General features: G+C 35.1%; 1 protein-coding gene across 3 annotated transcripts in view; it reads left to right on the plus strand.

Moving 5' to 3' along the window:
* Hira (histone cell cycle regulator-like protein) overlaps positions 1-23,596 on the plus strand; it is a 429,854-nt gene that overhangs the window by 63,336 nt on the left and 342,922 nt on the right. For all 3 annotated transcript variants that reach the window (XM_090400974.1, XM_090400975.1, XM_090400976.1), the window contains 2 exons: positions 10,138-10,229; positions 23,048-23,143. In XM_090400974.1, the coding sequence (XP_090257100.1) occupies positions 10,138-10,229; positions 23,048-23,143 (188 nt within the window). The remainder of the gene's footprint in view (positions 1-10,137; positions 10,230-23,047; positions 23,144-23,596) is intronic.

Consider the following 23,596-nt stretch of genomic DNA (forward strand, 5'->3'; position numbering starts at 1 on the left):
TTAAAGAGGCAGTGAAGGAAAAGAAGAAAGAATATCAAAAGTTCCTGGCAAATAAGTCACCGTGTGCTCTTAGAGAATACAGAGACAGATGCAAGAATGCTAAACACTGTGTAAAACTAACTAAACAAAAGTCATGGGAGGACTTTGGCAAGAATATAGAAAATAAATATCAAGAAGGTGGCAAAATATTCTGAAGAAGCTTAGGAATGGAGGAAAGAGTGCTGTAAAAGGAGTTAGAGATGATAAAGGTTACATGAAAACGGAAGAAAAAGATATCCTTGAAGTATGGAGTAATTACTTTGAAAAACTGCTAAATTAAACAAGCAGTGATGACAGCACAGTGTAAAAAACACTGACCAGGCATGCAGTCAGGAATATATATCCATACTTGAAGTAGAAAAAGCCATCAAAGGCTTAAAATGTGGAAAGGCAGCAGAGTAGATGATATTCCAACCAGAAATGCTGAAGTATGATGGTATAAAAGTCTACTCTAATCATTGGGACAAATTCCCGATGATTGGAGTAGAGCTCTCATAGTACCCATATAAAAAAAGGGAAATAAAACTGAATGTGAGAATTACAGAGGTATTTTCCTACTAAGTGTTCCTGGCAAGATCTATGCAAGTATACTTGAGAAACGATTGAGAAGAATTGTGTAAGAAAAGCTGGGTGAAGAACAAGCTGGATTCAGGCCAAATAGAGGCTGTCAGGATCAGATCTTCCCTTTACGACAAATAGTCGAGAAAGCATGGGAATATAACAAAGATCTGTATTTAAGTTTTGTCGATTTGGAAAAGGCATATGACAATGTGCCAAGAGAGAAGCTATTCAATACGCTACAGTTATATGGTGTCAATGGGGCATTATATCCAGCAATACTTAGTCTTTATTTGAGTTGTAAGTCAGCAGTTAGAATTGAAGGAAGTACAGGAAGATGGTTTAATGTTATATATGATGTGAGACAAGGATGTACATTATCTCCTCTGTTATTCATTATCTATATGGATCATATTATGAAGGAAAGTGGTATTAAACATGATATCAAAATTGGAGATGTTAATGTCAGCTCTTTGCTTTATGCAGACGATGTTATACTTCTAAATAAATCCGCTACAAGTTTGCAAGATTCCCTGACTAAATTGAATAACTGTTGTAATAGATATGGTATGAAGGTCAGCAATAAAAAGGCAAAGACAATGAAAATAAGCAGAATCATTGAAAATGTCAACTGTGTTGTGAATGGAGAACCTGTGGAACAAGTAAAACATTTCAGCTACTTAGGCACGATTTTTAGTGAAGATGGTAAATTCAATATAGAAATAGACAACAGAATCAGCAAAGCTGGTATGGTGGGATGTCAATTGAATAAATTCATATGGAATAAAAGAGAAATTAGTCGGAACACTAAATTAGCTGTATACAAGACATTGTTCAAACCAGTTTTAACTTATTGATCTGAGAGCTGGGTCAGAAGTAAAACACTTGACCAAAGACTAGAGACCGCAGGTCCTGAGAAAGATTAGAGGCGTGAACAGATGGCATCAATGGCAATATCATGTTAAAAACGAGGGTATTAGGAAAGAACTTGACATTGTCAGCATCCAGGAATGTGTTAGCAGAGCTAATCTCAGGTGGTATGGTCACTCAAATAGAATGGGAGAGAAAAGATTAGCAAAACAAGTGTTCTCTGCCAGGTTGGCAGGAAATTGTAGATAGGAAGTTAGTAATGATGTAATTTTTTCATGTAGTACTATCATATCCTGTACACCCCTTGAGGGTACATGGCAGGAATTTGATGATGATATATTGAAATTAGCAGTCTCCTGCCATATGGCATAGTAGGCACCTGCAATCTAAGTACATACAAATATTAGATTTACACTATCCTGTTCAAAGCTACGAGAAGCATTTCAGATACAATTAAAATGTTTTTATTGACAAAAATTAATAATGTATTGTTTTGTGTTTGGTCATGATAACTACTTCAGTATGTTATGGAAAACTTTCTACTGCAGGTAGAAATTACCTGGTATTGTGCTCTGCTCCTTATTTAATCATTAGTAAGTTCCATTAAAGAAGACGCTATCTTGGCCCAGTCCTGATTTCTCCCCCCCCCATTTCATTTTATAAATGTTTTATTAAGTTCAGGTGCTCTGTGCTGGTCGCTGCAGTGTTCAGATTTTTTATTCTCTCTAAATCACTCCTTTACAGTTATTACATTGTAACACAATGTTATCATATTGAAGAGTATAATTACCAACACCATAAGATTACTAGTGTAAGACATACACAGTTGTTCAGAACATCAATTCATTTTGTCATTCATTGATGCTCAAAACATCAATGAATGACTGAATGAATGAATGAAGTCATTTCAAACAACATCACTGCCTTTTATGACTTCCTTATTGTGATTGCACAGGTATAACAAAAAAAATGTATATACAGTCATACTCCAAAGTTACAGGTGGGACTAACAAAAAGCGCCTAAGTCGAATTCGCGTAACTCGGGGTATAATTTTGCATGTAATTTATATATACGAACATACAACAGGTGGGACCAAAGGTTTACAAAAACACCTATATGTTTTAAGAAATATAATCATAATTGTAGTTTTTCGTACATAAAAAAAAAAAAAAAAGTTATTTCGATGTCGATGGTTTCATAAAATCTAATAGATTCGTCTGATGGCATAATGTCTTTTTCTTGTCACGCAAATTTTCTTCATAGCAAGCTAATGATTTTTTTATTCGTTGCCTTGTGGCTACAGTTCATTTCTTGTTAGAATCTATGTCCTCCAAAATCTGTAAACCTTTCTTTTATGATTGTTCTTACTGTGGATTCCTGTAGATCGAACTTCTTTGCTAGCTCACTAATTTTCATTCCGCCTTCAAAATCCTTAATGATGTTGAGTTTTGCTTCCAAAGTCAATGTTTTTCTTTTCTTGCTAGCTGTAGAAGAATCGGACTTGCTTCTTTTGGACGACATCATTATTTTTTATGTGATAAAATTTTTATCAAGAACATAACATTAAACAATCTCAAGGTTTGTAGACTATAAAAATTGTGTATGAATGGAGACTGCACGAAACACGTTAGTGCTTGTTTGCAGCATGTGCGACACTACCGGCGCCGGATAGATATGACTAGTGGTGAGGCGTGAAGTGGGATGGGAATACGTACATATAAGAAACCACGTAACTCCGGATTCGCGTAAGTTGGGGTATGATTGTATATATATACTGTACATATATATACGTGGGTGGTCTGAAAAGTTCTCGACCTAACAATGAAAAAACAAATTTATAATTTCAAAATTATTTTCATTTTTCAATATAATCTTCCATAAGACTAATATATTTATTCCACTGATGCTCCAGCACCATTATCCTGTCCCTGTGGTTCTCAGTAAGATCTGCAAAATACCCCTCTACAGCTGCAATCACCTCTTGATTCGAAGAAAAACGTTGACCAGCGAGGAAGAGTTTTAGTTTTGGGAAGAGATACAAGTCAGAGGGAGCCAAATCTGGGGAATAGGATAGATGTTTCAACAATTCATAGTTCAGATTCCTTAATTTTTCCATTGCCAAAACACCTTATTGGGCAGGTGCATTGTCCTGATGAAAGATGATTTTTTTTTCTGCAAACCGGGTCTTTTCTCATGAATTTTTCGTCTAGTCTGGTTAAAAGATTGGAATAATATTCCCGGTTATTAGTTTACCCTTTTCAAGATAATTAATAAACAAAATGCAGCATCCCAAAACACCGATGCCATGACCTTTTCAAAACAGTGGACAGAATCCGATTGTTCGCTATACAATTGGCTTCTGTCCACTGTTTGGATATGGTGAATCTAAGTCTCATCCATAGTAATAAATCGACCCACTAAATCAGTTTTATTCTTGTTAAAACTCTCCAAGCAGTGTTCAGAGATTTTCATGTGAGTGCTTTTTGATCTGCTGTGAGCAAGTGCAACACCCATCTTCTGCAAAGCTTTTTCATTTGCAATTCTTCATGCAAAATATATCCTACATATTCTTTTGAAGTGCCTATAGTCTCGGCAATTTCACGCATCTTGACTCGCTGGTCATCCAATACCATATCGTGCACTTGATTAATGATTTCTGGTGTTGTTACACTTTTTGTATGTCCTTCACGTGAATCATCTTCAAAGCTGGTACGGCCACATTTAAACTCAGCAGCCCATTTCTTAATTGTCGAAAACGAAGGAGAAGAGTGCCCATAAAGTTTTATGAACTTCTAATGAATTTCTTTTGGCGTTAAACCTTTTTACGAAGAATTTTATAACTGCACAATATGCAATTTTATCCATTTCAAGGGATACAGACAACACTTTTGCTTCAGACAGCTGTATAAAACAAACCACTGAAGCCATTGACACATATGCCCACAGGGAAATTCCTAACATTCCAAACCCAAGAAGCCACGCACACAATGACGTCATCAACCAATCACATCATGATTCCTTATCTTATCTTGATCACTTTTTTTCATACATTTCCTAGGTATTCTATAGCATGCCAAAAGGCAAATCGGCAAAGTATAAAATACTCCCAACAGCGATGCTTAATGTCACAAGGCGAGTCACGTGACTTTCCACGCTCGCCCCAAACAGAGAGCCAGAGCACATCTGCCATTTGCACTGCTGGCTTTGTTCGGCAGTAAGAAACACGTGATTTCAATTTGGCCCTGCTGCACAAAAAAAGGATAAGTAAGCTACATTGTCTGGCAGGAATCACGGCATATTGACATGCAACGATGATTCTACAAAGAACTATCTAAAGTTCGAGCCAATGCTGCTAAAAACTGCGTTTTTTAACCGAAACTACCTACCAAAATTTAGTGAACGATTTGAAAAATGCTAAGATGGCTTCTAAGAAGATACCACATGACTTTTGGCTGCTTAATCACTATGATGTGATGGGCATAGAAAACAAAAGTAAGTTGATTTATCCTGCTAAAGAAGGCGTCAGTGAAATCCAGTTTTACGTCACAGATTCTGAGTTATTTAATGTACTTCATGAAGCTCATTTAGCCATTGTCCATGGAGGACGTGACCGAATGTTGAAAGAAATCTTATACAAGTACAAGAACATTACTCGTCATGACATTGAACTGTACATTCACCTTTGTGAGCCATGTCCGAAAAAACAAAAAGGTGTTAAAAAGGGTGTTTTAGTGAAGCCTATGATTTTTTCTGAGTTCAATTCCTGTTGTCAGGTCAATCTCATCGATTTTCAATCACATCCTGACAGGGAATACAAGTTTATAATGGTATACCAAGATCATCTCACTAAGTTTGTGGTTCTCTAGGCTCTGACATCAAAGACAGCAGAAGAAGTGGCATATAACCTCGTGGACATATTTATGTTGTTTGGAGCACCATCGATTCTACAATCCGACAATGCCAGAGAATTTGCTAATAATGTGGTGAGAAGCCTAAAGGAGTACTGGCCGACTTTGAAGATCGTCCATGGCAAGTCTCGCCACTCACAAAGCCAAGGAAGTGTCGAAAGAGCTAATCAGGACATTGAAAATATGCTGTGTACGTGGATACAAGATCAAAAAAACTAGCCGATGGAGTGAGGGACTACGTTTCGTTCAACTTATAAAAAACAGGGCGTTTCATTCTGGGATTAAGAGAACACCATATGGAGCTCTCTTTGGCTGCTGCAAAGCTAAAGTGGGTCTCACAACGTCTTCCTTACCCCAAGATGTTTTACAAGACGTACAAACCGAAGAGCAACTGGAAAAAATGATGGAAAACGTTCAAACAATACAAGAAGAAACAGATCACCCTATCCAAGAGAAAGAGTCTATTGCACAAAACACGGAGGAGACGGTAGTCCACGATGGAAGAAACGAAAGTGGTGATGAATACATATCTACCGAAGAGGCTTCCTGTTATGCTACCTGCTGCGTCTGTTTGAAGGTAACCAATGGTGCCCATACGTGCAGAAACTGTCATCGAAACATTCATGCCGCCTGTGGATATGAGAGTCAAGACGATGGAAGTGAGGAAATAGAAGGTTATGATGTTAATATTTTGTGTACTCTTTGCTTCAATATTAAGAATGCTGTCAAAGGTAAAATTCGATCTAAATTAAATCTGAAAATACAGACCAAAAAATGAAAATTGATTCCGACAAAAAATTTCCTCCTGCACCTTTGGGGGACACTGCGCCAAGGGTTCTTGAGGTGTACTTGCTGGTGGCTGTTATGAGTGTGACAGACGATGGTTTTTACCCACTTGGAACTGCTGAAGGAATTTTAAACCAACTCACAATTCACTGTATGTCCCAAGGACTTACTTGTTCGAGACCTTCCTGACCACGAAATAGCTCTCCAGTCAGCCGCATCTGCTCAATCCACAGGTAGCGGCCAAGGGTTCTTGAGGTGTACTTGCAAGACCAAGTGCCGAAATTTGAAGTGCTTTTGTATGAAAAAGGCAGTCAAGTGCAATTCAAAATGCCATTCCAGTCTACCTCTACCTTGTAGCAACAAGTAGTTCAGCACTGGTCTTTTTCTTTTTTTTTTTGTAGAAAAATCCAGTATCTTACACTTTGTACTTCTTACATTTTCACATGCATATTTTCAATAAAAGCCTTTTTCATACTTTGCCTAAAAATGTCATGCATTCTATAGAATGCTTAGGCATGCTATACAATGCCTGCTTTTCACACTTTGCCTGTAACATATACATCATGTCCATCTTTATATGATGGATAAAGACTTTCAGTATCAATCAGATTAAAAGTGTGTTTGATGTGACAGTCATTCACAGAAGTGATTTCTGTGTCTTAGCCTATGCTGGTTGATGATATATGTTCATTGTTTTAATAAAGGCTTTAGTTGTTTGATGAAATTGTATGACTTTCATCTCTGCATAATGTGGAGAGTTTTATCTTGAGCCAACTCACATCTCCCAACACAAATTTTCCAGAGTTAAGCATGTGCTTTGTCAGTCAGTTGGTATCTGAATGCTTTCCTTATGTGCATTGTTTGATATTCCAGAAACTGATCATGCTATGCTTAGGAATCCTGAAGTTTTCATAGATAAAGTTGAAGTTTAGGGATCATATAGCAAAGATTGCAAATACAACATAGAGAATAATTGTAATGCTGAAACAGATTTGTAAGGGTGAGGTCATTTTTCCTCTTTATAATGTTTTATACAACCTCACCTGGATTATTGTGCCCAGATCTGTCTGAGATGATGCAGAGGCACTGAGGGTGTAAAGGAGAATGTTAAAGATTATATTAGAATTGACTGAGAACAGATTTTGTAGACTGCAGACACAGCAAAAAGGAGAAAGCGGGTGATATGATAGAGCCTGTCAAACTTCTGAAAGGATTATATAGGATACCAGTAGATGGAATTTTTAATTTTATAAAATTTGAGGAAAGGACAGGAGGGTATTCATGGAAGTTGAGAATGAATGCAGTCAAGAAAGGGGTGAAAGCTAGATTTTTTCCTTATAGAGCGGTGTGAATTGGAATAACTTGCCTTTGGAGGCAGTGATATGTGACCTCTCTTGATGAGTCTCTGGAGGTCTCTGATGATAATAAATATAATGCTTCACTAGTCATTCTGGCTACCATCTTCAGAAGCAAATACAGGCAATTCTCACTATACTAAACTTGATACCAAGAAATCTTGTGGAATAACGAACTTTTAAAATAGAGCTGGTGTTATGGAGCTTTTGATAGGAATTTTCAGTCATTTGGTATAGTGAGCACTGCAATTTTTTTTAAAGTGAGAATTGGCTGTACATGAATGCATACATACATACATAAAAAAGAGCTTTGCTTGAAACTAGCTGTTCATTTTTGTTGTTGAGTATAGTTACATGTGCTATTGTTGCTGCATTCCTAGCAGTTTACTTTAACCTGTTGATATATTGGCACATGAACCTGGATTTTATTTCTTTTATTAGGTCTAATGTAATGAACTTACTGTATTTAAAAATTTCCTGTTGATTTCGCATTTTATAGATTATTTTGCTCTTTTTTTTTAAATACAAAGAGCTTTGCACTCAATCTGTACTTGAGAGATCTGATTGATAATTCCTTTCTTTATATCAAATGATTTGTTTGTTCATATTATGACATTATACTGTTATATAAGCCTTAGGTTTTTTCCTCAAGAGTTTGGCACTTTTGATGATTTTTGGTTGATTATTGGGATGAATATCTCTTGACTATTTCATGTTATATCTAGTTTTCACAAATGTATTTCTGCAAACAGTTGTAGATCTTCATGGATTTGTTGTGTCTTCTCATTACAGAAGAGAATGAAATATCTTTCCATTAATTTGTTTGCTTGTGTATTCATTCTGCTGTAGTTTATTCTTGATTAGTTTTGGTATCTGTTATGATGCTATGCTTAAATATTTGGAGGATTTCCAGGTTTTAGTTCATAGATTGATCTGAGCTAAGTTGTATCACTTTGACTTTCTAGTATATGTTATGTCTGAGCTTTCTGTTATTTCGTGGGTGGAATAGTTGAAAACTTTATAGATAGGGTGACATTAAACATTTTGTTTAACTTGGTCTTGAATTTTATAAAATCATGTACACTAACTGAATGTATATGAGCTCATGAAAACTTTGCAAATAGCATTTTCATATTATTAAAATGACATTCATTCATTGTGTTCAATGCTTTGGTTTCAAAACCAGTTTGTTCAGAAGACTGTTATTTGCAATATTTGATATAGAAATTGGTTAATGAAAGGCCCAAAGGCCAGTCCTTGGATGATTGGTGATCCTGTAGAACTTCATAGTATATGTCACTAAATATCATGTAGAGGAGTATTTGTAGGAATACCACAAAATATGTACTGTACTGCAGCCAGCCAAATCCCACTTTTTGAAGGGTGAAAAAGGAAACAAAAAAAGCAGTTGGCATTAATTCACTTGAATGTCAAGGATGGAGGAAGGCAAATCTTAACCATGAATCGAAATGGTGACAAAACTTAGGCATTAGGTAACTTCTATTTTTGTATTGATAAAAAAAAGTCAATATGTCGGCTATAGAGGTCAATTTTCTTATTTAGCCATCTAAAGAATAAGTTAATAGAAAAGATCCTTTTTAAAATTCTCCTTTTATGATGCTTTGGTTTCAAAAGCATCATAAAATATCAGTAGTTAATCAGTTAAATGGAATAAAAAAATATGGTATCCTTATTTTTATGGTTTTGGCACACTAGCTAAAAAAAAAAAAGGTTTGCCATCACTAGTCTAGACATTCTTTCCATTAAACATAGATTTTGCATATAATGGAAAAGAGGTGCACTGCATGGAAAACAAGCCAATTAAAATTTCAAATGTTTGAAATTTACAAAATCTTTGTGAATAAAGGTATGGCATCTAGACTTTGACCATTTGAGATATCATAGTCTCTGCTGCTACTCTTACAGTTGCTTCACCCTATTACTCAGGTTTTTGTATAATATGTTACTATCTGAGGTATATTTTGAGAAGTTTAGCAAGATATTGGATGCATGTCAAAAAGTGCATGTTGAATCATTATTTCTCTCGGTTGTCAATCAGTTAAATGGAATACCTGGATTTTACCCCCCCCCCCCTTTTTTTTTTTTTTTTGTTAAGGTATGTTTTGCAGAATGTATAAACACATTCTAGATTTGTTTTTGTGTTTTTAGCAAGTTGCTCCTAGACACTGACTGACAGATTTTATTTAAGTTTGGAATCCTTACAAAAATTTATTTATCAATCTGAGTTTGTTTCATTTGGATCATTTGCAAAGACACAAAGAATAAAGAGAATGTGTCTAAATTCTATATCAATCAGTATGCCCAGGCTATGAGAGTTAATAAAATTTAGGATTTAAGATATACATTACCATGTCCATGTGGTTTGGGTTTTGGTTTGAATTAGATCTGTAATTGAATTTGATTATTGTTATATTTGTTATAATTTCTTTATTTCAGTGATGCACTCTGAATTATAAGTCTTATAATTAGTCTTCTTCCTATTGTTGATTATAATTGTTGAAGCGTATTTATACAAACTACTAGATAAACATATAATCAATTCCCCACCCCCTCCCTTCATAATTCAAAATATAATACAGAACTTTTATTTACATTGCAGATATGGTGGACCAACATCTTTAGGATCTGGTGGTAAAATGGGAAATGCAGAGCAATGGAGATGTACTAGTACACTCAGAGGCCATTCTGGAGGTTTGCGATTGCAATTGAATGAAAGCAACTGAAATTGTTTTATATATCATTTTAATATTTTTTACCCTTTCTAAACTGCTTATATCATTCAAGCAATGTTAGAAAATTGTAAGAAAAGCACAAAAGAGCATAGTTTAACACTTCCCAACAATCAACTCATTTAGAAGTCTGATATAATTAAGCAAATATGTAGGCATTGTAACAACGGATGTGAAATTATTACAAAATGAAGGAATGTGAGAGCATTTTGGTTAGCATATCACTTAAATTTGATCATAAATTACAAAAAAAAACATGCTTTTGTTTTAAAATCCCATATATCAAAGATTGAAGAAATAGCACTTTAGTACCATATGTGGATTGAGAACAGAGAGGAGTCTGTTGGTATTGTTCTTAGGGGAATATTGGACGAAGTTGTTCTAGGTGGCTATATATATATATATATATATATATATATATAAATAACTACTCTTTCCTTCCTTGATTATTATTGCCTGAATATAACATCCTTTACTTATTATTTTGTAAGATCTCACCTGTTTTTGTTTTCTTTGTCTCAGTAATGCCAATTATATCCACACTGGACTTTTCTAATTCTTCTGCAAGTTCAATTTTCTTTCCATTAACACTCCTTATATTGATGGTTCAATTCTTCTGGCATTGGGTTTATTCTTCTTCTCCTAGATGTTGTGTTGGAGCTTGTTCCAGTAGCTGACTTTTCACTGTTCACACTGCTTCCCTAAATGCCCAGTTAAAGTGAGGACTTTAACTGGGCATTGCCTCATATAGCATGAAATTCTATTATATTGTATCATCATATGTATTTATGGTTTAAACAAATAGAGAACATAGCTAAGTCCCAAATTGTCATCTTATCCTTGTTTGTTCAGCACTTAGTAGATACTAACTGGCCACACCATGTAAAGTTGAGGATTGGACATTAGATCAAAAGCTCCAGTAAGTTCTCCACATTCCTAAAAGGTGATGTGGAGATCTCCTCCCCAGTTATGTCTTTGATCTTTACGTGACCCACATACTCTAAAACTTTTATACCTATATTTGAGCATTTCCAGTCAGATATGATCTACTCCAGCTGCTTTTTTTGCATTTCATATTTTTGTTGTCTTTATGTATTCTGATTGCATTTTTCTTCAATATTTTCTACAACTGTTCTGTCACTTGTTACAGTGCTCTTTCCTCTAATATTAAGCTTTTTAATAGTCTTCAGAAGATTTTGCCACCTTTCTGCTATTTATCTTCTAAATTCTTACCCATCATTCTAATAGACAAGCTTAGGTGTTGAACATTATTCATAACTTATTTAACATAACAACACCAACAAACTATTTTATCAAAAAAAAAAAAAAAGATGTTTATTAACTGGCTTATATCCTGCTGAATTTCAAATTAACATCTTCAGAGCACAAAACTGCATGTCGTTGAAAGTTTAAAGTGACACTTTAAAAACAGCAAGAAATTATATTTTTGGTTTCATCCTTTATACAAGTATTCCTCCAATTTATACTGGCTACAAACACTTGTTACATGACAAAATGTGGTTGGTCCATTGGGGTGTCTGTTGACTTCTTTCCAAGTAGTATAGAAGTAGTCCAGTCATGAAGATCCCATGCAAACTTTGTTTGCTTACACCTGGATAGAGGATTAAACTAAGAACATCTTGCATATAAGTAGTGGTAGCTGTGTGTGCAATTGTTCTTTGTATTTCCAAGCTCAAAATTGAATCATCAATATTTTCCTTTGAATGGATTGTTGGAACTGGGCCAATAGATTTGTGTAAAATGTTTTTAGTTTTGACCAGATGATGGGTGGGAACTGATCTGCTACATTAATAGCTTTATTAATGGTTAAAACTGGTTAAGAAACTATGTTCTGGTGATATCCTTCTTGAAACATTGTGTCAGCAACACTGAGAAAAACCACTGAAAGCACAGCATCAATGGGTGGAATACCAATTATGGGAGCACTTCATAAAACACTAAACTCTTCATGAGGAGTGATATCAGAATGAGAACCTCCTTGATGTTCTAGATAAGGATATATGTTCAGAACTTAAGATTAAAGAGTGACAAGTATGAGGCACATCCTAATATGTGGGGATGCTCACCTGGTCCTGACTAGGAAATCATCCTTATCTTTGATACTCCTATACCTCCAGCATCTTTAAAAACAGGGTATCTCAACTGTCTTGTTAGGCTGTACATCCCTAATCCACTGAGATGTTTTAAATGTCAGAAATATGGGCATGCCCAAACTGCCTGTGGTGGCTCTTATCACCATGCCTGATGGTGATAAGAGAAACCTTATTATGGTTTCTATTAAGGAAACAACCTTAATAGAAACCATAATATTAAAGGATATATGGAAAAATCTTATTAACTCATTACGTTTAGCAGAACTACAGTATGCCAAAAACTATGTAACACATATTTATAATAATGACAGAAGTATATCGCTTCACGCATACGATGTCACGCGGTGCCTTCCAATTTTCTTGTCTAACCGTTGTAAATCGTTCGTGTTTTTTTTTTTTTTTTTTTTTTTTTTGCATTTATTAGTTTTTTCACCGTTTAGTCTTGACAAAGCTAGTCAGTTTTGCTAGCGAAACTAGTCGACGAATTTGTACATATATGTATTAAACCTGGGATGCTTAAGAGTCAAAGCTATATAACTGAGAGGGAGACCTCCACATAACTTCTAAAGGAATGCAAAGAACCGACCAGGGCTTCTGACCTAATGTCCAATTTTCACCCTCTCGTATTGCACCCTGTTGGGTATCTACTTGGATACTGAACGAACGAGGATGGGCTGGCAATTTGGGATTTAGCCGACCAAATTGTATTCTTATTGGCTTAAACCAAAATACAAAACGATGGTACAACATGACAAAATTTCATGCTGGCTGGGGTGTCACCCAGTTAAACAAGGCCCCCATTGTTTTCGCCATGGAACCAGGTCAAACAGCGACAAATCAGCTACTGGAACAAATCTGAAAACACACCCCAACTCAACATCACCAGAGTTAAAGATTGGTACTATCAACATAAGAAGCCTGAATGGCAAAGAAATGGAGCTAGCTGAAGAATTAGATAAGTACCAGATTGGATAATAGGGGTGACTGAAACAAAAAAGACAAAAACTAGTGAGATCTTTCTGAGCAATAAATACAAAATGTTGTATTCAGGCAATAACAATCAAGGAAAAGGATTAGCCATAGTATTCAACACTAAATACGAGGCTAATCTTGAATGGCAAGCGGTCTCAAGTAGAGCGATGTGGGCAAATATGAGAATGGGAAACTGGACAATGAGACTTATTTGTGCCTATAGTTCCACAGAAGGTTCTACTAAGGTAGAAGTGGAGGAATTTTTTGATGCTTTAGAGAAAGCAACTGACACGATGAAAAAGGAAAAGTTGGTCCATGTTGGGGGATCTAAATAGCAGAGAAGGAAATTATTGTCAGACATACAAAAATATTTTGGGAAAGTTTGGAGAAAAGAGCAAAGCTAATAATGGCAAATACCTGTTGGATTTCTGCTCAGGACATCGACTGGTTATTACTAACACCATGTTCCAACATAAAAATGTGCACAAATTCACATGGAGAGAAGAGGCAAGGAATAAGACAAGTCTCATTGACTATGTTATTGTTGATAGTGATATTTTCTCCCTGCTGCAGGACACCAGAGTGTACAGAGGATTTGAAATTGGAAGTGATCACTATTTAGTCTTGAGCAGGATAAAATTGAATTTCATATTGAAAAGAATAACATGTAAGAAAGTTTTAAAGCGAATAAAAGTTGAGCAGCTCTTAGATGTGAACTGTAGACTAAAATACACAAAGATTATTGGAAAAAAAAATGAAAGAGTTTGAGAACAGCAACCAAACCTTGGAGATTCAGTGGCAAGCCTTGAAGAAAACCCTGATTGATTCAGCCAGAGAGGCATGTGGTGAGGTTGTCTGCAAGGATAGAAAAATCAGAACTCCATCGTGAAAGGGAACTCAGGAAGAGGCAGTGAAGGAAAAGAAGAAAGTATATCAAAACTATGTAACACATATTTATAATATGTGTTACATAGTTACATAGCTTTTAGAGAATACAGAGACAAATGTAAGAAAGCTGAACACTGTGTAAAACTAGCTAAACAAAAGTCATGGGAGGACTTTGGCAAGAACATAGATAATAAATATCAAGAAGGTGGTAAGATATTCTGGAGGTTGTTGAAGAAGCATCTTCACTTTACGATAAATAGTTGAGAAAGCATAGGAATATAACAAAGATCTATATTTAAGTTTTGTCAATCTGGAAAAGGCATACGACAATTTACCAAGAGAGAAGCTATTCAATACGCTATAGTTATACGGTGTCAACGGGCATTATATCAAGCAATACTTAGTCTTTATTTGAGTTTTACGTCAGCGGTTAGAATTGAAGGAAGTACAGTAAGATGGTTTAATGTTAAATCTGGTGTGAGACAAAGATATACATTATCCCCTCTGTTATTCATTATCTATGTGGATCACATTATGAAGGAAAGTGGTATTAAACATGATATCAAAATTGGAGATGTTAATGTCAGCCCTTTGCTTTATGCGGATGATGTTATACTTCTAAATAAATCCGCTACAAGTTTGCAAGATTCCCTTACTAAATTGAATAACTGTTGTAATAGATATGGTATGAAGGTCAGCAATAAAAAGGCAAAGACAATGAAAATAAGCAGAATCATTGAAAATGTCAACTGTGTTGTGAACAGAGAACCTGTGGAATGAGTAAAACATTTCAGCTACTTAGGCATGATTTTTAGTGACGATGGTAAATTAAAAATGGAAATAGACAACAGAATCAACAAAGCTGGTATTGTAGGAAGTCAATTGAATAAATTCATATGGAATAAGAGAGAAATTAGTCTGAACACTAAATTAGCTGTATACAAGACAGTATTCAAGCCATAAACATGTGGACAGACTTATGTGTTTGTCCTGCATGTTGTTTATTTTTTAACGGTATATTGGAACACAGAAAAATAAGTAAATAATTAATTTATTTATTTATTGCTGAAACACACTCAAAATCTCAACAAATATGGCTGTATAAATTTGCCTAAAATCTGGGAAACAGTCATCTTAAGAAAAAACTAGTACTGGTTTTTTTTCTCTGTTTAGGACTCTAGTCTTATGTGATAGCTGCAATTTTTTTATTTTTTTCAGATAGAGGGCGGCAAAATCAGGACTCTAGCCTTTGTATTGCTGCTACAATTTTGCTTCACTAGTCCATTGATTACATCATGTTGTTATAGTCTCGCGTATTGTGATAAACCGTGTTTTTGTGCTCTGAAGATGCTGGTTATAACACCAGCGAAATATCAGCAATAAGTTAATAAATTAATTATTTGCTTATTTTTCTGTTTTCTAATATATACTGTTAAAAAATAAACAACAGTATTCAAGCCAATTTTAACTTATGGATATGAGAACTGGGTCAGAAGTAAAACACTTAACCAAAGACTGCAGATATGAGGGTCTTGAGAAAGATTAGAGGCATGAACAAATGGCATCAATGGCAATATCATATTAAAAACGAGGATATTAGGAAGGAACTTGACATTGTCAGCATCCAGGAATGCATTAGCAGAGTTAATCTCAGGTGGTTTGGTTACTTAAATGGAATTGTTGAGGAAAGATTAGCAGAACAAGTGTTTTCTGCGAGGTTAGCAGGGAAACGACCCAGAGGAAGACCAAGATATAGGTGGATTGATACCGTACAAAGTGCCTTAAACGATAGAAATATAAGATCTGATAATGTTGGAGTCTTGACAAGTAACAGACTGATTTGGAGGAAAATTGTAGATGGGAAGTTAGTAATGATGTAAATTTTTCATGTAGTACTATCATATCCTGTATACCCCTTGTGGGTACATGGCAGGAATTTGATAATGATGATGATGTATTAAACTTATGGTCTTATAATTCAAATATCTAGTGTGTTAATTATAGTTAATAAAGACCAACTATAACTTTTCAACATGAACAGTACTAATTAATAATAAACATAATTTCAACTATTCTTTTTAAAAACTGACATAACTGTGTTATGGTGGTTTTTAAATCGATCCAGCCTGTTTTTACATACCAAATCATTGCATTCAAATTGTTTAGCAAATTTTTCCACTTGAGACTTTGAACCACTATTGAGAATCCAGCACTTCTTTGCTCAGTGAACAATTGAAGCAATGCTTCATCATTTGTAAGCTCACACTCATTATTTTTTTTTATATATATTTTTTTTTGGTTATGTTGTTTTCCATTGCTGATATGTAAAAACACTCTTCCACAATGTTGATACTGTTGAAGTGAACACAAAGAAAACTTTTTACACATTCTAACTCGCAAATAATTTTGACTTTTTCGTGTACCGAGTTACGCTTTCTTTTGATAGATATGTTTCTGATGAAGGATTTGTTTTTAACTGATTTTGCAGTCGTGGTGGTGTTTGGGTAAACTGAGGGGGGAGAGCTGGCAGAAACTTCTAAAATGATTCCATTCAGTGAGAATCCACTTGATGAGAAAATGATGGCAAGGATATCCCTAAAAGATAAACCACTAAGCACCCCATAAAAATAAATAAATAAATAAAATTTAAAAAAATGTTATTTCTGTATTCATTGAAAGTAAATTAACCTCACCAAATGATCCTGATACATCAGATGATGTATTAAACGTTTTTCCAGAGAAAGAGATGGATGCTGGCTCTCCATACTTCCCTAAATCAGTAGATAAATATAAGCTTGACAAAGTAAGTCCTCAACATCTTGGAAATAGACAAGTCTACAAACAAGCCAAAATGATAAGAAAATTTTTACAGTGGAACTGTCATGGGTTTCACCAAAATATTGATGAAATCAAGATTCTGCTGCACAAACACAAACCCTTCTGTTTTTGTCTGTAGAAAACATTCAAAACCCAATGAGGACCCCACCTTTATTTCAGTGTTGTTCGTAAGGACAGAAATGGAGATATCCCTGCTCATGGCATAATAGCTATCCTAGTGGGCAATCATACTCCTTTCCAATATGTGCAGCTTAATACTGTTCTGGAAGTAGTAGTAATTCACCTATTTGTGGGATTTATTACTGTTTATTCCATTTATTTATCACATTGTTGTGAGTTAGATGAGATTGAACTTGATAATCTTATATTTCAACTGCCTGAGCCCACACTTCTCATGGATGACTTCAGCAGACACAACACTATGGGAGTAGTGCCATCTTGAAAATGGACGAGGTCATATCATTGAGTAAATATCCAAGTCATGATCTCTCCCTTCTTAATAGTCAATACCTTCTTCCATATGACTATCAACTCATATTCTGTAATAGATCTTACATTCTGCTTTCTTGTAATGTTTCTACAGCTGATGTGGGATGTCAAAGAAAATATTTCTAGAAGTGATCTTTTTCCTGTTATTTGCACTGTCTTCACAGAAACCCTGTACTCCAACACTGATGCCCATGTGGAAAATGGACCAGGCTAGCTGGAATACCTTTTCCCATCTTGCAAAATGTAATGCTGAATCAGTCAGTCAAATGAAACAATGAAGTGTGTAACAGATTGTATTGTCCAGGCTGCAACACCAGCAATTCCAAAAGCATCATCTAGATTCCCACTCTGTCCAAACTCTTGGTGGAACCCAGAGTGCCAAGCAGCCAAAAAAAACAGAGGTCTTTTCAATCACATGTGGTATATGTCTTAGATACTCTACCATATCAAATCTAATAGCTTTTAAACATGCTCAGGCCAAATCACATTATGTGAAATGGCATCATAGATTGAATTTATATCATCAATTAATCAAACAACCATTGCAAAATTTGTTTTGGATAAAATCCAGAAAATGAAAAGTAGAATTTTTAATATTGAAAGAACAACGAGAGAAATAGTGGCTAAACTTTTCTACCGATAGAAAAAGTCTTGCAGACTCGCATCCCCCATATACTACTTTTTTGATATCTGCTAAGTAGGAACTAAAAAGTACTATTCTGCTTCTGGTCATTGAGTTCTTACCCTAGTGCAGTAGGTCCAGATGACATCCACTATGAGATGATAAAACATTTTCTGAGCATATCCTTATCTTACTATACAACACTATACTTACAGTGAAAGATTTCTGGATTCTTGGCATAAGTCAGTTGTCATTGCCATCCCAAAACCAGGAAAGGATCCAATACGAGCAAGCATTTACTGAACTACTGCTCTGAATCAACTGTATTTGTAAGATATTGGAGAAAATGGTATATATCAGGCTTCTGTGGAATTTAGAAAAGCAACGATCTTTCTAAATGTGACTTTCATTGACATTGTTTGATATTGGAACACTTGGTCTTTTTAGAAACAGATATTAGAGATTTTTCTGAAAAAAAGAACAACTGGTTTCAGTGTTCAGTTACATGGAAAAAGCATATGACACAACCTGGATATGGCATATTGCTGTATTTATTAAAATTTTGTCTAGTTGAGTCTTCCAAGTCTGAGAGAAGTATGCTATCTTGGCCATATCAAGATGATGATGTTCCCCAAGGCTCTGTTCCAAGTGTGACATTCTTTGCTCTCATGATTAATTCAATCACTGAATATCTCCCTCTCACTGTAGGCAATACTCTTTATGTTGATGACTTCACAATTTAATGTCACTTGTAACATGAGAGTAATTGCAAGACAACTTCAACAATCAATTAGTCATGTCTCTTCATGGGCTCTTAGTGATGGATTCAGGTTTTCAGCAGACAAATGCAGTATTCACGCATAACCTCAGTTGAGAATTGGATAAAGCAGTGGTTCCCAAACTTTTTCAGTTCATGGCGCCCTAAGTGTATTCCGCAGCACCCAAAGTCAGAACATAGGCCTACCTAACAATTGCAGTGTGCATTTGATGCAGTTATTTCAGTGAAAATATCAGAATATTTTGCGGTGCCCCAGGCCACCGCTGTGCACAGTTTGGGAACCACTGGAATAAAGTAATATTCCAGTAACAACAGAAGCCAAATTCTTAGCACATCTTCATCCTTAACAGAAAGCTCACATTCCTTGTGCACACATTCATCAGTGTTGGGAAAAGTGCAAAATAGCATTGAATCTCCTTCATACTATCCTTTACTATAATATTTCATTAACTTTCAGTACCTGCATACACCTTTTAAAATTTCAGTAACACCAGCTTACCTATTTCCTCCCCCCATCCCCTCCCAAGCAATTTGGGAGAAGTTACAATGATAGGTAATTCATTCAAACATGAATAATTATAAAAGTATTTAATTTTAAATTTGCATTATAATAAATTACAAATGTGAAATATTTTTAATAAAAAACACTTAATGAGATAAATGAAGCTGTTTCTGTTGTGAAGACATTAGTTTGATGAAATCCAGTTCTATGTTTATTTGTAATCTTAGATTGGGACTCCATTTCAAGAAGACAATTTTTTTTTTTTTTTTTGGAAATTTTCTCCCACTTGTTTAGGATATAATAAATTTAGTTTAATCCTTTATCCAAGTGTAAGCAAACAAAGTTTGCACCTGAAGTATCTTCAGGACTGAGGCAACTCGTGGTAAAGGTGGATGAAGCTCTCATCACTACTTGTCTTAGCATCTCCCATAATGCAAAGCACATCTCCTTGCGGACATGTATAATGCTATGCATTAAGGGAAGGCCACTACCCAGATCGGTTTCGACCTTTATTGAGGTCTCATCAGTGGGAGCCAGACCGGAAAACCAAGTGGAAAAAAACTTCCAACATCTTTCTCTAAATCCAGAGTAATTTAATAAGGTGAGACACCTTTTGGCAACTCATATAGGTAAATATGACTTCTCCATTACTTCAAAGAGATTTCTGAAATTGCAAACTGTTACTTTTTAATTTATTCAACATGCAATATGTTGAATATTTTGTTCCTACATGTTGAGTGTAGGATGGAGATATCATATGTGATATTCATTGTTACAAAATGCCTCAATGATGTTTAAATGCCTCTAAGGATTCATTCCATACATTAACTTCATTGTAGTGTCCCCCCCCCCTTAAATGTATTTTTTTCTGTTAATTGTATGTTCTCAGTTCAGTTTTTCTGCTAAATTAATGAGGTGGGGAGAAAAAAAAGTTTCTGGAAGGAATAAAACTGAGCTCTCCTTCATAGTAATTAATTTCACTTATCTTCAGTTGAAAAACTATTCTGAAGGATTCTTCTTGTGGCAAGATCCAAGCCAATCTTTCCAACCAAAGAATAAATGTTATGATATATGATAACTAGTCATCTGAACACCCTTTTTTTTCCCCACACTTCTGTAATCAGGGAAGTTCTATCTAAGAACACTATTACCAAATATTGGTAATATTGTTTATAAAGGGCTAGTTTATGGCATATAAGATGTCCTGTTGTTTTGAGCCAGGAAGAAAACAGTACTTTGTATTAACCATTGCATCCTGCTGAAGAATATACTTTCACAGGCAGTGATCAGAATCAATCACCTTCATGTTTTTTTTTTAATTTTATTTATTTTTTAATGTGCATGTGCACAGACATAAGTATCCATTTGCCTGCAATAGTTGAGGTAATAGTATTTTTTTTTTTTTTTTTTACAAAATCTGTTACCTTTTACATTTTAGTAAGTGAAGAGTAACTTTTAAAACATTAATCAGCATAGGTAGGACTCAAATGAGGCAAAAGATCATTTATTAAAATTTGAACTAGGAGCTCCATAATAATTATGAAGTAATTATTATGGAGCTCCTAGTTCAAAGTTTTGCAGTTGGAGCTCCCTCCAACTGCAAAAATTGTGTACTACTTTCAGGTTTTGATAACTGCTAAAACTTCCAAAAATGCTAGGATAGATTTTATTTTTTGGATATTTAACTTATTCTAACTTTCATCTTTAGTCTAAATACCCTGGTGTCCAAAAGCTAAGGATGAATTACATTTTTACCTGTATATGAAAAAATTTTCATGACCATCCAAATGTGGACATACATTTATTTCTAGCATGCTAATAAATTCTATTACACAAAAAATGTATTATAAATTTCATACAAATTAAATTGCAATACGTTTTTGACAAAAGTTACTAATTTCCTAACGATGTAGTTAAGGAATTAATGTACAGTGCTTAGAGACATTTCAGTATGGAATATGTCCACCTCAAACTGCAATGCAGCTCTCACAACATTGTACCATGTTTAGCAACAATTGATATTCAGGAGTTCTTGAGGCCAACTGACCATTCCTCCTTCAGAACAAGTATTATTATTATTACATGACACCTCCACGGAGTCCAAAGACTCATCAAAGGAGGGCACCTACTCTACAGCTCTATCTCCACCACTCAATTCACCAACTACATTGAACCACAACTACAATCATCATCTACACTAATGCCATCTACTGGCCGCCACCACCACTAGTATTTTCAGAGATAATCACAAACATCTATGTCCAGCAGGATATGAACCCTCAGCCTTTTGGCTGGAAAGCAGATACGCTAACCACTCGGCCAAGTAGTAAGGCCTTGTTTGTTTTCTGGAGGGGAATTTTAGCTACTCATCTCAGATGTGTTCTGTGGGGTTGAGATGTGGAGAATGTGCTGGCCACTTGATTCGATTATTATTCTCTGTCTCCAGAAGTATTCCCACTATTCATGTATAATGCGGTGTGGCATTATCATCCATAAAAATAAATTCTTTGCTTACAGCACCATGGAACAATTGAACATGACATTGAAGAATTTCATTTAAATATCATTCCCCAGTCATAGTCCCTTTTTTCTAGCACTTGTAGCTCAGTGCATCCATTAAGCTTAATGCCTCCCCATACCATGATCCCAGCATCGCTGTATCTATCTCTTTCAAGGACATTCTCACAATTGTAAGCAGTATCACTTCTTAGAATCGGAGGAAAGACTAAAACGACTCTCATCTGTAAAGAGTACATTAGCCCATTGGTGTCTTGAACATGGATACAACACCACTGAAAAACTTGCTCTACAATGAGCAAGACGTCACAGACGTCTTGCCACAGTTTGTCGAGATATCTGTGCACCTGTGCTTGAATAGAACTGACTTTCAAGCTGACCTGTCATGGTGTGTCAGTTACATTTTACTGTTTTAATCAAAAATCTGTATTCATGCTCCATGGTAAAGTGCGGGTGACCTCTTAGCAAATGTCTGGAACACAATTCCATTGGTTTGAAATGCTACCCAGAGTCTGGATATAACACTATGTGATATTCCAAACTTTCTGGCAATATCAGTATTCTGTGGCCTTCTTCAAGCTTTCCAATAATTTTCCACTCATGAAATCATCTAGATGATGAGTTTGAGATATTACAAGACATCCAAGTTTGCAATTTTATTCCTTCAAGAAAAGAGCTTCCTTCAAACACAATTCACTTCACTCAGACTTTTATCCTGTTGAGTGCTACCACATAACCCCATTGCACGAGATTCGAAAATTTGAATATGTACCTACTTTCTCCTTGAAATCGTCAGTTATACAAATTGCCACAAGTTGATTAGATTAGTCTAAATTTGCACTTGTAATTTTCAGAAATAGTGTTCGCCCTTAGGTTTTGGAACTCAGTGTATATACCTAAGACAAGTTAGTTTCATTACTAAAAGCTTATGTGATGTGAAAGTAATAGGAAAATGGCACAAAAACCAAATGTATTTGTTACTCTATTTTAGTGCTAGTTAGATTATTAGTATGTATATGTTAATTTTTTTTTTTCCCTTTCTTTTCTTTTCTTTTCTTAGATGTCTTGGACCTTGCTTGGTCGCCTCATGATGCTTGGCTGGCTTCCTGTAGTGTTGACAACACAATTGTAATCTGGAATACTCTAAAATGGCAAGGTATATGAATCCTACAGTTTCTCCTAGAAGTTCCTTTACTACCCTTCCTGTACACATACATATGTACTAAATTGTGTTTAATTTTAGGTCTATACAGATGGTAAACCCTTTTACAATTGAAGAGAAAATTGCTATTAGATGCATGAATAGCAAATGACTTACAAATCTTTAAAACACTGTTCCAAGACTTACAAGGTTGTTTTCATAAGAGTTCGCTTATCAGACTTGATAGTCCTTACTGGATTCGGCTAGTAATTGTATTACATTTTTATGTAAATTTTGCATACAAAATATTCTAAATCTGGAATACATTGGTATTGTGATAGGAAAAGGGATAGCGATTAAATCTTGAAACCTTATCCTAATGACCAAACAGCAGACTTCTGATAAGTAAGCACTTACATCAGGCAAGAAGCACAACACAGTAGTGCTCAGTAAAATTAAATTCCATAG

The sequence above is a fragment of the Typopeltis vanoorti genome, chromosome 11, assembly GCF_054136105.1.
Source record: "Typopeltis vanoorti isolate ZY-2024b chromosome 11, IOZ_Tvanoo_1.0, whole genome shotgun sequence".
Lineage (NCBI taxonomy): Eukaryota > Metazoa > Arthropoda > Arachnida > Uropygi > Thelyphonidae > Typopeltis > Typopeltis vanoorti.